General features: G+C 40.6%; 1 protein-coding gene across 2 annotated transcripts in view; it reads left to right on the top strand.

The window, feature by feature from the left end:
- LOC137980414 (kinesin-like protein KIF16B) overlaps nucleotides 1–16,181 on the top strand; it is a 46,000-nt gene that overhangs the window by 21,290 nt on the left and 8,529 nt on the right. The window contains exons 15-24 of one of the 2 annotated variants that reach the window (XM_068827848.1): nucleotides 828–962; nucleotides 1,572–1,654; nucleotides 2,585–2,599; nucleotides 3,665–3,753; nucleotides 4,890–4,925; nucleotides 6,476–6,529; nucleotides 7,897–7,950; nucleotides 12,206–12,268; nucleotides 13,334–15,076; nucleotides 15,569–15,892. In XM_068827848.1, coding sequence (XP_068683949.1) covers nucleotides 828–962; nucleotides 1,572–1,654; nucleotides 2,585–2,599; nucleotides 3,665–3,753; nucleotides 4,890–4,925; nucleotides 6,476–6,529; nucleotides 7,897–7,950; nucleotides 12,206–12,268; nucleotides 13,334–15,076; nucleotides 15,569–15,892 — 2,596 coding nt within the window. The remainder of the gene's footprint in view (nucleotides 1–827; nucleotides 963–1,571; nucleotides 1,655–2,584; nucleotides 2,600–3,664; nucleotides 3,754–4,889; nucleotides 4,926–6,475; nucleotides 6,530–7,896; nucleotides 7,951–12,205; nucleotides 12,269–13,333; nucleotides 15,077–15,568; nucleotides 15,893–16,181) is intronic. The other variant, XM_068827850.1, reaches the window with a different exon arrangement.

Below are 16,181 nucleotides of genomic sequence, written 5' to 3'. Positions count from 1 at the left end.
ACAACAAATCAATGCTCACCTCTTGAGCTGCCGTTGACAGTGACATGTTTTATCAAGCTGACTTTCCTTGTGTGTGGGCCCATTTCCATCAGTAGGGCTAACGCTCACATGGTTCATATGGGATAGAAATCAAGCACTTCACGTTACACTACACTCTCTTCAGTTAATTCTGACTTTCAATTTAGATTGTTGATCTGAACGGTGTTAAATGACCTTTTAACTAGTTTGTGACGAGGATTTTATTGAAGGCTATTGGATTTGTCATGTCTGAAGCTTCTGTTAATGCTTTCGCACATGCTTTGTTCGCTTGCACACATTTTCCACACATGAATTGAGACCATCAATTAAATCGACTTTGAATGGTTTTCTGCTGCAAATGATTGTTTAGATTTAGTGTTGTTGCAATGACTTAGTGTGCATATACTAAAACAATTGTTTTCAATCTCGGGGAATAGTGGCAGAATATTTACCTCGCCGCTTCGCCACTCGGTTTAATATTCTGCCACTATTCACCTTGATTTCATGATGACGGCATGAGCAATGCCAAAACATGCTTTTAAAAAGTTGGTTAGTATGCCTTAAATTTATTTTTATGCAGTAGTGTATTTTAATGGTGCACCATCATTTCCAAATTTGATGTATTACTTTATTATGATGGTCCACATCATCATCATCATTATTTTAATGTGTTGCTTACTGTGTCACTTACAATAGTCGTATGTACTGCCCTTAAATTAGTCAGTACAGGATAAAAGTGCTGGTACAAGGCTGGTCAACTTACAAATTGGTACCACGTTTCATTGGTTGGTACTTCAATTTTATTGCAGTTATCAGTGGTCCAGATACTGAGCAGAGCCATTGCATCTTTGAGCACAACAAGGGTAGTGTCACTTTAAACCCACTGGAATCACTTTGTACAGTGAATGGCAACAATATTACAAAACCAACAAGGCTGTTCCAAGGTACTTACAGTATGATACTACAGTAACTCATGGCTGTCTTTAACTTTTAACCCATTGACTTGTATGGCACCTTAGGACACCCCCATTTAACGTATAAAATTGTCTGGTGTTAGGCAGAGTAAAATCTGTCAAGTCTCACTCCCAGGAGCCAAGGGGTTGATGGAGGGGACAAAGGTTTTGACTGTTGCAATTTCCTGTGCATGCACAAAATTTCGTTGCCTGGTATAGAAACTTTTAAGAGAAGGGACTCCAAGTAGGATTTGAATGTGGTATTTCCTCATTCAGGAGGCAGTCGCAATGACCACTAGGCCACGGAAGACTACGTGACAAATTAGTGGGGAAAATTGAAAAATTATTAACAACAGTTTTAAATGTGAACAACTATTCTGCAATTGCACTTACCGGTAACCATAAAGGTTGGGTCATGGAATGTGGACTTTGGACTATGGAATTGAAATGGAAATTAACCAAGATATTGTACATGACATTAAGAAACACTGAAATAGTGTGAACTTTAAAGGAAATTGGCTAAAAATCCTTCGAACAAAGTCTAGGCTACCCATAGTCTCTTGTTTGCTATTGATTGACTGGTCAACCTCTTTTATCCAGGTGACGTGATAGTTTTGGGAACATCAAATGTGTTCCGATTCAACCACCCAGGAGAAGCAGCGGAGCTAAGAGAAAAGAGAAAGGTGAAAAAGAATGGGGTCGGCATATCTTGTTCCAAGTTTTAGAGTAAGATTAATCTGGCTCTCGCATCAAGTCAGCAAAATCTTAATTTAACTTGAAGGATTTAGGGAAAGCCAGTGCACTTTTGTTTTTTTAAGACAGTAAGTAAGTAAGTAAGCCTTTTGCAAAAACAGAAATGGAAATCATCAGCAGTTTGTGAAGAATGGTGGTTCCCAATCCAGAGGTTGAATCTTTCATCCTCCTCCCTCTTGGGTAACCTTATATGTATCTTTGCATAGTTCTATTCTTGCACAATTGGCACACTTTTCACTAAAAGTTCTGAATAACCCAAAGTGATTTCAGAACGTCTCAATAATGTTTTCGTAAGATGTCCTTGTAGGATTGTCATTTGAAGTTTCAGACTGGAAACCTGGACGGCAGGTTAGATTTGCAGGTCATTGTTTTGCCATACCTAAAACAACCCAAACCTTTTCTAATGCTAACATTAGGCTTAAGCACGATGCTTTAGATAATGAAATGTTTAAGACTGAGGTTAGAATTTTCAGTTATGGTAAAACAATGACCTGCAACCCTAACATGCAACATGCACTTTATACCCTCCGCACTTTCAGACCGTTTTGTATTTTTGATCATTGCTGGGTAGCTTCTTTTTCAATGCATTAATCTGTGACATGCTTTAACACTACATTTTGTTTTTGTTGTACTTTTGGTTTTTGCTTTATTTTTGACTTTGCTTTGCTTCTGTCTTCTTAAACCAAAACAACAACATACTGTAGTTTGATGTCTTGAACCAAAGCTACTTTAACAGCTAGTGCTTAGTAATGTAAACCTACATGAAGCTAAGTTATTTTTACTGATCATACTAATATTGCTAATGTCATTATTTCCTAATTGACGCTGTTTTTGAATGGACTGATGACTGACTCTTACAGGAAGTGGGTAGGGTGGTAAGTTAGCTAAAGTTTGATTATGTTGTTGAGATTTAACTCGCATTTTAGGAGAATCTTTGTTTTTTTTCCATCGTTTTCTTATCAATTGCCAAAGAAACCAGCACTGGATAATTTCGTAGAAAGTGTAATTTAGAATTCTCTCTCTCTCTGTTTTGAATTTTTGGAGCCAATTTGTTTATGATACAATGCCTTCTGTGAGAAAACTGCTATGCAAATGCGGCAAGCTGAAAGCAGTTACATCCGCAAAGATTCCTTTTATGGTACACTTTTGGTGCATTTTGGTTGTGATTAGTGGGGTTTTGGTTGAGATAGATTCTCAGACGTTATCTGACGGAGATTGTCATGCCCAAAGAGGGGTGAAGCACCTTGACTTCGTTTCCAGGTCTGTTTTCTTCCCTTCACTCTGGGAACGAGGCTGGAAGCACCTCTCCCTTCCAGGTGATGTGGTGACGTAATTCGGAGGACTGGGGAGAAAACTTTTAACGCCGTATCGCACAACCGCGCGCGGTCGTATTTTCGAATTTAACATGGCAGAGGCGAGGTTAGATCTTGTCGGGTCTACTTGAATGTTCATTCAGTAACAGGAAATGTGGTAGACACGTAATGATCTGTTGAGTTTGGGCGATGGCAATACTGTAGGGAGTTTTGAAACAACACCTGAGGCCGCGCGCGGTTGTGGGATACGGCATTAAAATTTTTCTCTCCAGTCCTCCGAATTACGTCACCAGATCACCTGGTTTGTATTGCAAGAACTGGGGCAGTGCCAATTTGCACTGAATTAGTGTCTATATCCACAGTGTCTTTCTGTAAGCGTCTATACGGTTATGATGATGGTGATGACGTGGTTTGAATCAAAACAAAGCCAACTCAGGTCTTCTTTTTATCCAAAGGCTAGGAAACAAAGCTTGCAATTGTGAAATGGCCCGTTTGAGAGCTTTTTTGCAATGTAACCGTTTATCAACATGGGCTACTCTTTCGTCATTAGAACTTTAAAAACCGACCGTAGTTATGCTTAGTAGTGTTCTGCCTTTTTGTAAACTAATTTACTTTTGCTTTCTTCAGAACTCGTTGGGCGGATCGTCATCACTTGTCTGGTCAACAAAGTTCCGAAGTGAAACAGACCTGGTGTTCAGGCGAGGAAATGGGACCGAGTGAGTGTAATTTGGTCGGACTGGGAACTGCAGTTGTCCGGAGAGCCTGTGTTTGAGGTTTCACTTTTTGAAGATCCTTTGAAAGGATAAGGATTTAGTGAACGCTTTTCTGGCAAAGTTGGCTCGATTTCAGCCGCTCACTCGAGTTGAGCGCTGGCTCATTTCCCGAAACAGCGGCCTGTAATCGAGCCTACTGGCAAAGGCGTTCTCGTGATAATGCAAAGCCATTCGTTAGTCCCTTTGCGAATCTATTCCAGTGTATCCTCTTTCAGAGGGATTCTTGGTGCTTCAGTTGTGCCATAGAAATAAGGTCAAAAAGAAAGTATTTGGGACTCGCCCTGGTGATGAGGCTGAAATAAGCCATCTCTTCGGCCTCTTTTTCAAAGCGAAGCTAAAACCAAAACTTTAGTGAAGTAATTAGATTTACTTTACATATGAATGAAAACTAATTTTCATTTAAAATAGGGTTGTTCTTGAACTCGTTCTGAAAAATAGCTCAGGGAAGTTTGGAATTGGGCTGCGCGACGCATCAACAGCACGTCACATTGAACGTACAAAACGAAGACGTGACGACTGTATTGGTGTGCTGGTCCTTCGTGAAGTGAACTCTGCAAATATTGTCTCTTGTCATTGATATAGTTGTTTGATAAAACTGGGGCTTAATAAAAATCAAACTAGTTGTACAGTTCAACTAAAAGATCGGGCGACCTATAACGTGACCGAATAAGCGCCATTTAAATAAAATTTCGATACAGTGTTGTATTTACAGGTTTATACGCTCAGGAAGGTGGACAATGTTGTTAGTTAAACACTGCATTTCCTAAAATAATGCGCTTTTTTTGTTGCTACTGTTACTGCTGTATTTGTCTTGCACTCGTGCTCTTCTCGTTGTCACATCTTGTACGTATTTTTCGGCAGTTGTGAAGTTGTTTGCAATGGAGGTTTTGGACGGCAGCCATGTTGCATGGCAGAAACAATGAAAATGTTTTGCATTAGAAAGAACAATTGTTCCCGCAGGAAAAAGAATCTATTGTTCCTGCCATGCAACATGGCTGTCGTGCAAAACCTCTGTTCTTGAACATTTGCTATCGCACAGCATTCATTCATTTAGTGTTGATTCCTTATTTTGTCTGCAGCGAAGAATCTCTGACGCGACAACTCGAGGAAGCAAGGTAAGATTTTGTCAGCTTAGCAATAAAACTCCTTGCTTTCTAAACCTCGTCGTCCTTGTGTAAACTTGTTTTGTGTGAAGCTAATGTTTTTCCTCCTTGGACGAAAAACAACCTCTCTTATGCAAAGCATGTCAAGCATGACTTGAAAGAAAATTCTGCGGAAATGTCTACAACCTCTATCCTCATTGGATCGCCAGCTGTGTTTAGGGTCCTTTTTTATATTCGTCTGTGTCCATTGGCTTTTTAAACAATCCGGAAACCCATTTTAGTATCTGTGTCCAGAGCACCGCTCTAAGCAAAAGAAGCCCTCGAAAAATCAGGAGCGATTCGCATGTGATTATCTGCTCGCGAGAGGCAATGGGCCATTTCCGAGTTGCTGTCTGTCTCGGTTTCGAAGTGAGTCTTGTTGCTCAACTATTGTAAGGGAAATGAGTTTGATTTGCATAAGAATACGCAACTCATTTCCATTTAAATGGATGTGCACCAGGACTCGCTTTGAAACTGAGGCATGCAGCAACTCGGAAATGGGCTATTCATGCGCTTTCTCTTGTGTTTCGCTAAATTCCAGACCCCTAACGAAGGGACTTTTCTTGTCCTCACGTGAATTTCCGGTCGCCAGAATAGATTCGTAGGTCCCCTTGCGGGGCATAAACGAAGTCAATGGGAAAAGATGGCGCTCGCGCTATCTTAGACAACTTTTGATGTTTGGGGAGGATGACAAGCTAAATTGGCTTAAGATCCTCTTCTCTTCTCATAAGGTGAACAATGTGAGTCCTAGCCACCGAAAAGAATCCATACGAAAGCTTAAAAATGGCTGTATGGTCCCAACAGTAATATTATTATGCGTTTCAAGGACTCGAGTGAGTTCTCTCTTTCGTTGGTAGGTGATACACTTTGTGACAGAGCTGTCGGCCGTTTTGACGGTCCCTCCTCAACGTTTCGGACGTAATTCGGGACAAACCCAGCTTTGTTAAAGCTTGGCGTTTCAAGAAGTAAAGCTTAACAATGACGTTTCTATTCTTTGGGCTTGAAAACGTTCTCTGTGGCTAGCTCATTCAGGAGCCCAGAACGAGGAGAGTTTATCTTTACAACAGAAGAGGAAGTTATTTTGAAACGTTCTTTCAAAAACGATAAGTTTTGCGGTTCCCTACGCAAACAATGTCGAACAACTCAAGCAGAGGGAACCCCCGGGGGCACCTGCGGTTACTGGTTTGAAATTTGCAGTGATGTGAGATTAGCGTAGACCAGTGCCGGAAATTTGTGATTGGACATCTTTAGAGAATTCAAGCTATATTGTTTCAATTTATCCAAAATCTGATGAAAACATTTCATGAAAATAATCTCAGTATAATGTCTTTTAAAAGACACTTTCACTGTGGAAATTCGCCTCTTTGTAGCGGCGTTATAGCGGTTCCAAGTCGGCCAAAATGCCATACTTTTACTGTAATGTTAAAGGTGTTTGTCCCCCAGCCACGATGGCGTCATTAACCGTTAACGATCAATCTTGGTGGTCGGCAAAGGGTTTAAAAATACGTGTTTTGCTCTCTCAGAAATGAACTGGAGAAACAGAAGCAGCTTGAGGCTTTGAGAATTGAAGAGGCGAGGTGAGAAGGATAAGGGCTCGTTGAACTCGTGACACAAGATACAAGCGACGTATTCAGTTGCCTTTTTTGGCAATTGTTGCCTTCTGTCTTAACAAAACTTGCTTCAGAGTTTGGATAGTTGTTATTTTAGTTGCTTGTGTCATGGGTGTTAACTAAGAATATAAGAGAATTACTCTTTTAATTACCTATAATGAAATAGTTTTGGTTAGGGGTTGGGGTATGGACGTGGGGTTAATTGAAAATTAGTCACTCCATAATTTACGTATATACTTACTTGTGTTAAGGTACATAAGTAACCTATGTTGTTAGCTAGATGTTAGCTATATTTTATGGGTTTTAGTACTTTTTCTTTGGGGGGATATACAATACTCGTCACGTTTGTTGGAACACCAATAGCCGTCCCCCCCCCCCCACCCCCCATATTGATTTTCACAACTACTAGCAGTCGCCCCAAAAATTGTCACACAACATTTAATTGGGGGGGAGGGGGATGCGGCATAAGCTGCATAAGTCACGGTAACACGATGATTCTAGTGTTAAACTAAATCTGTACGGTATTGTAGGACCAAAACAAAAACCGTAGACAATTATAATGTAAAGGAAACATTCAGCATCCTGGAGGTCCGTATTGGGAAAAGTGCGCTCGAGGTCTTCGCCCTCGGGCGGTACTCAACACAGGTGGCACAGATTCTCCGAATTTGGACCTCCCGGCTGGTAATCAACATTTTTGCTTTTTCTAAAAACCTGGCGAAATGGTTGGATAAAGAACCCCGCGAACAATTTAGGGCTGTAAATTATGGCAAGATTCTCCATAAACTGAACAATTTTCTAGCGAAGTTAGTACTTGCCATAAAAAAGTGAAAGGTTACATGACAAGTATCTTCATAGTTTATGAAATTTGCAACAAAGCAAGTGATGTAATCGACTGTCCACTCGTCACGAAATGGATGTCGCCCGCTGTGAGGGGACGAGATTGGAGAATACCGCCCCCTCCTGGAACCAATCAGATTACTGGATTCAGTTGAAAAATACCTCCCGCTCACGCACTGAGGAGAATGACCTTAATATCCCGCCAGAAGCCTAAATAAACCCCAGACATCCCACGATTCCCCAGCAGCCTCTCCTCGTTCCTTTAGGATATTTTAATTCGCTATCACACAATCGTCGGAAGTCACAGTTGTAATACTAACTACCATTATTTCATAACAAAAGAGGTGTTTTTGCAAAACAAGGACATCTCCAGCGCCCTTGTTAAAACAACTGTAAAAACGGCCCATTGCTCCCGTCTTTTGAACCATAAAAGATCGGTTTATTGTGCCTTGAATATGGGCTGAAACGATAGTGTTTCTCGTTCGTGTTCTTTGTAGGGCGGACTTTGCATTACAAATACAAGAGGAATCCAAGCGACTCAATGAAACGAGGTGAGATACAAATAACTGTTTGTAGATGTTTGCGGAAAGGTGAAAATGGCAGGCTTGATCGTAAGGAAATTTACAGCACTCCTTTTGCTTCCGAATCGTTTTGGATCTTTGTAGTAGACGACAATTCATTTTCCGGTGATTTTGCGGCTCCATTGACTGATTTTTAAACGGGATTAACGGTACGTCAATGGGGTCAATTTGCGAGGAAACAAAAGTATGCTTAAATGGTGGCCATTTTGGAATAAGGTGTATTGGGAGTGTATGGCTCGGGCATGCTCAGTAGAGCAGTTTTTAAATGGATGTCGAAAGCAATGACGCGACTGCAATTGCTACGCTTAGTGATAGGTTTAAAAATCTCGCACCAGATTATCAACCAATGAGAAGGACAACCAAAACCAATCGCTACTTGCACGCGCGATTTTTCCTGCGCTGTAAGAAAGTTACATGGAATTGCTTCGAGTTTGGATTGGTTTATTGCGCAGTTTGCACTTGCTGTGATTGGTCAAAGAAATAACTTTGGTATTTGTTTTACGATACTCGATTGAAAACCGCTCTAACAGATGACCAGCCCTATGTTACCTTCCTATTACTAGTTCGACTTCTCTGCTACTGAGCTACAAGAGACATATGAGAACCATTTTGCTTCTACGACAAGGATACAGACACCCTTTACTTCATCAGCAAAACCAAAAAGCTTCCTTACAATGTAATGCTTCGGTTGCCTCATGTACTTCAAAATCGCGAGAATTTGGAACTATCAACTGAGTTGATAATAATGAATTGTCTTCCTTGAGAAGGTTACTTAATTTAGATGACGTTCCTGGTGGTAGCCTTTTGCCACAGCGAATTGCACAATGCACAGCTGTGTACCTATCTAATAGACGTATTTCGATTGAGAGGAAACTTGTTTCTACTCTTATCGACGCTTACAAAGAATCGCCGGCTTTGTTGTGATCACACGGGAAAATATTGACCGCCCAAGTGGAAATCCGAGATATCAAAAAATCGTGAAATAAGAAAAATGATTGGCTTTGCGAATATTTATAGCAAACCTACGAAACATCGTAAGAGTTGTTAAATTTTAAATGGCGTGTAATCCTGGTGGTAACATTTATTGGAAAAAAGAAATTGTAAGGGAAACTTGACTTTGGAAACCAATACCGGGATATTTGTGGTGGCGAAACAAAATCACTGAATTCGACCCAGACATGACTTCCGGGGAACTTATTTTTGGAATCAGCTTGTTGGGGTCAACCTAACTAACACATTACCGTAACCAAAGATAATTAAGCTTGTTAGTACATATGTGACGATTGACGTAACCATTATCCGGAATATGCTCTATTTAACTGCAGAGTCTGCTTGTACTGTGATTTGTTGCCTGACTTCACGGTCGTGTCTATACAATCACAAGATAATGGAGGTTTCTTTGTCTCGCACTTGAAATAAGGAAATAAGTGTTGAAACAGTGGGTCAATTAAAGACAAGCAAATGGAAACTTTACACCTACAACCGTAAACCAATAATGCAAAATATAGAAAGAACTGGCAGGAGATAGAATGTTGACCCTGAAATTTGCCCGGGTGTCGTGTTCTGAGCCTGATGTTTTTACACGCTTCGCGAAGCTTCCTAAGAGAACGGCCGCAACATTAAGCTTTGGATACTGTTTTTGCCTCTTAACCTGTCCTTAGCAAGTTAGGGTGACGTTTTGCGAGCACGAAAGAGAGAGCACTCTAGGAACAAGGCTGGACGCAATTTTCCGTGTTGGAAACGATAAACCACGTTTGTAGTGTCCCCATGCCAACGTTCGCCTACTGCTTCCTGTGTCGGGCTATCGTCACAGCATCTTTGGAAGAGGGCGAAAGTTCTGCAAGGTCTGTGGTAATTCACTGTGTCTTTCCAACGCATACGCTCGAATTATTCACCACATTATTAATTGTATATTTCATACAGAACCTAAAATCACAAAACAAGAGGCTAGTTAGACAAGTTCAGATGCAAGCCACAACCGGATTTTATCGCTTTCTTTGTTTGGAAACAATTAACATTTCCGAATCTAATTGTTATTTTCCAAAAGCAAAGGAAAACTGCATTCTAGAATTTTGTACTTTATATAACAAGAGGTTTAAGGCTTTTCCTTAAGTTCTCTCGTTTTAGTGTCTTTTTCTAGACCTCTACTTGACTGGCCAGTCGTGCTCAAAATTTCATTATATCTTATAAAAGGCTTTTTAAAAGGTGATCTTCCCGTTTCAGCTCAATCGTACCTTATCGATTTTCGACTTTCGAGGCGAGCAGGGTTGGTCCAGTAGGGACTTTCGGATCTACAACGGCTATGTCGACGAAGCCGTCTCCTCTGCAGTATCGTAAGCTTTTCGCGATTAGTCCATCTCGTTCGCGTCGTACAATCTGGGCGAAGTATTAAAAAATGAATAGGTACGATCAGTTACTGAGTATTGACAAATATAGAATGCTCTCGCGTTGTCGTCAAAACCTCACCTTTTGTGATTTTACGTAGTTGTTGTTGTGCAGAGTACCGCAAAAATATGTGCGAAAATGCGTCCCGCTCGTAAAGGTAAAGGGAAAGTCTGCTACGAGCCTAGAAAGCCCACCAGGCCGCCGCTTATCTCCGGTTTCGGTAACATGAAGTGACTAGGAGTATTTTTACTCCCCCCTGGATGGGATGCTAGTCCATCGTAGGGTTCAAATTGGGAGAGGAGATCTACAGTCGACTCCGCTTATTTCCCTTTCGTAAACGGTCGTTGCCATTTGAAACGGTCGATGCCTTTTTTTTAGCTCTGAATTACACTCATTAGGTCTAAGAACTCAAAAGGTTGCGGTTACTGGGATTTGTGTCTCGCTGGTCATATGAGTTAGGGTTCGGATTAGGGTTCTGTTTAGGGTGAGGGCTAAGAACCCGAGTCCAAGTCTTGAAAGTTTCAGACTCTTTTTTCCCTCCAGCTTTTCTTTTATAAATCTACGGTTTTTTTTCCTTTTTTGTCTTAATTTTTGTTAATATTTTTTCTTAGTTTGTTTCTTTTAATTTTGTTTGAAGTGAAGTGTGTAGTCGACCGTTATAAATGGCATCGACCGTTTCAAATGGCAACGACCGTTCTGAGAAATGGCAACGACCGTTTACGAAAGGGAAATTTGCGTCGACTCCCTCGCTAACTCGAACTAATTTCCGTCAGAAATTAACTGCAGTTTTACCCTCGCTGGGTAACTCGAACCTCCCGCTAACTCGAAGCAATTTTTGATTCCCTTCAGGCCATTCTCTATGTATTTTTACCCTCGATAATTCAAACCACGCCTGTCAATACGTGACAAATAAAAACAAACAGTGTAGTGCAGTCCAAACTATGTAAATCACTTATTTTGGAGCAGTCGTGTAATCTTTGACCTTTTCTGCATTACACAAAAGTTTAGGGTACATTTAACTACAGCACCCATTGCCAGCATCTTCATAAACAGTTGCTGCGTACGTTACGTTACGTTAGGATATCTGCAGTTATATAGAAATCATGAATTGTTCCATTTTCACTTAATTGAAATGTATACTGTATGAATGCAAAAACAGTAAACACCGTTTTTCCTTATTTCCGGTCCTTTGTTTTCAACTCCTATTAACTCGAACCTTTATCAATTTCCCTTGAAGGTTCGGTTTATCGGGGATCGACTAAATTTGAATGAGGAGTGTTTTATCAGATATTTTAGAGCTCATCTACGTGACTGTTTATCGGTGACCTAATATATAGACTGTTTGGCTCAAGAATTACTAAAAATGATGCGTTTTTGAATCTCTCTCGGTCTCCGTAGACCGTATTCATAAATGGCGGCCAACAAGTTATTCTTTTGTCTTTGTGGTAATTCATCCTCACCAGCCTCACTGTAGAGCAAAAGTTCTTTTGAATTTGTTCGTGCTAACAAGGCTGGTGCGGATGATTAGCATCAAGACAAACGAATAATTACTTAGCCACCATTTAATTTTAAGACTTGAATAAAGTAGTAGTTGATGTTGTTATATTATTTTATACAAAGCTATTCTCTCTAGCTCTGCTAGGGTAGTAGTTATTGTTGTTATTACTATTCGTATCCATTCACCTCCTTGTTCATACCATGAAAGAACACAATTGCGCGCGCATTCACCATTCAGGCATCATCACTTCGTCACACACGAAGATCACCTTTGTCATTTGCTCTTGCGCGGCTGGCCGTCGCAACGTCTTGACTCAAAGATGTCTTTCATTTTGAACTTCAGAGCAGAGCTTGAACGCCAGAGAAGGCTGCATGCCATGGAGGTGCAGACCGTTGAAGAAGCAAGGTTTGTACATCATTGGTAGAATATGTACTCTGAAAAAAAAGCTGTGCTTTTTCGATAATGCATACTCGGAGAGAGATGCTCCTAACGAAAGAGTCAAACTTATCACCTTTCAATTGCCAATGCGGATGCTATACTACTGAGTTTTGACGGAGGCCTGCTGTTAAAACTGAAATTGTCGAAATGGAGGATGGAAATACAACCCCATCAAGTGGATGAAGAGATCCATTTTTCAATGATGGCTCTTCCGGTGTTAGGGATGTGTTAATGTGTTTATCGTCTGGAAGTTGTAAGACAGCTTTTAACGGGCTTTTTTGCCTCTTCAAATTTTTTACAATTCTTTTTTGTTTAACGTTTGCAAACTGGAAATTCACTTGTTCATTTTAACGGAGAGAGCAGAAGCGAAATCATTTCCTTTGTTCTTATGAACTTCAGGAAGGAAACAATACACCATGCCATGAGTGATTGAGTCCCCGTGATTTAATTATAAAAGAATGTATTTTTTTATGTGGAAACAGCTGTACCGATGTTGAGTTTTGTTAGCATAGCATAAAGTTATTTTTAAAGCGCATTGTCAGTCAAATTGGAGGGATTCCTTTTTGCAAAAATTGATCGTAGTGTCGTCTTTGTTAGTGTTGGTCTTGTAGCAATGACCTTGTGTCGGCTTGTCTTCTAATAGCGATAACCCATTTTCGATATATTAAAATTCAGTCCTAAACAAAAGGCATCATCTCCAGGATCAGGGGAATAAACTGATACAAATCTTATTTTGTTCCCAGAACCTCGAATTAATGTTCATTGTTTTAAGTTGAATTTTAATATATCGAAATTGGTGTGTTTACTTTTTTAAATCTCAACATTTAGTGACAGACTTAAAATTGCGTGTCTCAGTATCAGCCAATTTTAGAGACAAGAACAAAACCAACTGCGGCTTTCTCCCGTGTGTTTTCCCGCGCTCAGTTCTGCTTGCCTGTATTTGCATACGATTGGCTCATTTGATTGGCTACCTGTGACGTAACTGGCCAGCAATTGTGATTGGTTTAACTGTGCTCTGTCTGACCTCTGTAGGAATAAAGTGGAAGAATTGAACGAAAAACACAAACAAGCGGAGGTGGAAAGACTAACGACCGAAGCTGAGCTGACTAAAGAGATTGAAAACCGAGAGCAAGAATTAAAAGTTCAAAGGGAGCAAGTGGATAAACTCCGGGACGACATTGATAAGATGAATCGAAGAGCAGACAAAGAGTTGTCAGAATTGAGGAAAGAGATACGACACCAGAAGGAACAAGAAGTGCTGCGATTGAATGAAAATATGAAACGAATCGTGGAGGTCGAGGAAGAAAGGGAGGAAACGAAACTACAAGCAATAAAAGAAAGAAAGGAATTGGAGGAGAAATGGAAAACGGAGTCTGAAAAAATACAAATTCAGCGCCAGGAATTGAAGGAAAAACAACGCGAATACGAAAAGCATTTTAACGCCCTTGAAGAGTCCAGACGAGAAGCCATGTTGGAAATTGAAGAATTTGAACTGGAAAAATCACTTGCCTTAGAGGAAGTTCAACGTGGACAGCGTAAACTCGAGCAATTAAAGTCTGAAAGAGAAACGGCGCTACACGTCGCTAATAATGATATTGCTAAACGACGTGAGGTGCTGGAACTCGAATTTTTAGAAGAGAAAAAAGAATTAGAAGAAGAAAGGGCTTATTTGGAGGAGCGGATACATGGCTGCGAGGCTCTTATGGACATATCCGCTGACAATTTAGCCGAAAAGCATAATTCGCTGGAAATAAGAACACGAGAAGAGAATGCGAAAATTGCAAATGCAAAACAGGAGCTTAGAGAGATGGAAAAAAATCTTAATCAAACAAAACAAGTAGCCGAGGAAGAGATGGCTCGCAAGAAACAAGAATACGAGGAAAAGGCCGAAAAGCAACGAGAAGAAGTAGAACATTGCAGAGAGCTTTTGCAAGCGAGAACTCAAGAACTTGATAAGTTGACGAAGAGACTTGAGAGTTGCGTTACCGAGGAAAGATTAGAGATCGCTAAAGAGGTTGAAGTTTTAACGGAAAATGTTAATGTCGAGAAAAGCCGACTTGGCTCCCTTGAAGAAGCGGAGAATACCACCGCCGAGAATTTCGAGAAAGAAATGGAAGCCGACATGATACTTTTGAATGAAAGAAAACAAAGTCAACGACAAGCACTTGAACTCGAAAGGTTAAACTTAGAAGCATTGGAAGATTTTAAGCGGCAAAATCTGGAAGCTGAGGAATCTGAATTTAAGGAGGCCCAGGAACAGTACAACCGAGCGAAAATGCTGTTAATTGATTCGAAAAGAAATCTCTCAGATCTGGATCAGAGACAGAGCAAATTTTCCACTAAAGTCGAAGAAGAACTTCTTGGCTTGTCGAAGGTTTTAGAAGGAGAACTTTTGGAGCAGGGAAAACGAGATGATATGTTTCAACTAAGAGAACATAGAATATCTTTGAAGGAAATCGACGTGGAGGGAAAATTGAAAGTTACTGAGAAACAAGAAACGCTCAACGCAGAGCTCGACAAGCTCATGACTTTGAGAAAGAGTCTTACCTTTGAGCTTGAGGATACAGCGAAGGCGCAAGAGAAGGCCGAGGCAGACCTTCGTGAGTTGCAAAGTCGGTTTTCTCGCGATCGGGAAGAGGAAAAAACCACCCGAGAAGCGATGGAAGAAAGTTTACGAGACCTTGAGGAAGAAGCGACACTTTCACGAAGTCTCAGCGAGAAAGAGATCGGATCTCCGACAACAGTGAGCGTGTTACTGGCTCACGAGAAGCAAAAGTAAGTCAAACCTTACTATTTGCCATGCTCTATTAGATAAAATAACTGTAGAAAAAAAATTTTTATCCTTCAAAGATAGTTGATGTTTTTTGAGGAATTCAAACTTCCTGACATGCATAGTCAAATGAACACATCCTTTTTGCGAAAGGAAGAGCAAACTGACAAGCATTTGATTCCCTTCTCACACCCTAAAATAGAATTTTCTGCTCTTTCGGTCCGTGATGTTTTGATATTCAAAAAACCTTTCTTTCAGAACTTATAGCTTGCGGTACCTTGTAAAGAAAGTTGCAGCGTAGAAAAGAACACGACGGCGTTAAAAAAAGCTGAGCGAACTGGAAGGAGACGCTATTTGCAAAAGGCGATGAAGTTGAATTGGGAATTACCGAAGACAAAACCCTGCGGTTGTCATTGCGCGATCTGTACCTGGACCATCCGCATACCTCTCTCTGCCGTTTATTGGTCTCAAAAACATCTTCTCTTTTTCTAATTCAGAATCAAAGCGGAAATGGAAATCAAGTTGAAAGAGATGGAAGAGCACAAAATTCGCGAGGTCGAGGAGATCAGACTTGAAAAGCAACACATTCTGTCGAAACTTGACCAGGAGAAACTTGAATTAGAGCGACAGAAAGAGGAGCTGGAATCGCTGATTCACAGGGAGAAGGTGGAGCTCAACAAGGAACGGGAACTTTTAGAAAGAGAAAAACTTGCAGAGATTGAAGGAGTCATTCGTGAAAAAGAGATGGAGATTGAAGACCTCAAAGAAAAAGCGCAGCACGAAATAGACGAGCTGCGTGATCGACTTGATGAGACAGAAAGGTCGGTGTCCGCATTTTTTTTATTTGAATTATGTGTGCGCAAGAGAGGATGAGGTAAGAAAACGGACCCCCCATCCCCCCCAATACATGGGCCACTGCCAATGAAAGCTTTTAAAATGTAATTTTAGATACGCAGCTATTTTTAGAGACGCACCACCTGATTGGCTAGTTGTAAAGACGTAATAAAACTTAAAATATGCGCGGCATTGGGAACGAGAACTTGAAATAGCTTTGCGAAACTAAAAATAGACTTTAAAACTATGATGAATCCGTTCTCTTACCTCCATCTC

The sequence above is a fragment of the Montipora foliosa genome, chromosome 12, assembly GCF_036669935.1.
Source record: "Montipora foliosa isolate CH-2021 chromosome 12, ASM3666993v2, whole genome shotgun sequence".
Lineage (NCBI taxonomy): Eukaryota > Metazoa > Cnidaria > Anthozoa > Scleractinia > Acroporidae > Montipora > Montipora foliosa.
The sequence above is the reverse complement of the archived record's forward strand: the minus strand, read 5'-3'. Positions and strand labels throughout refer to the sequence as shown.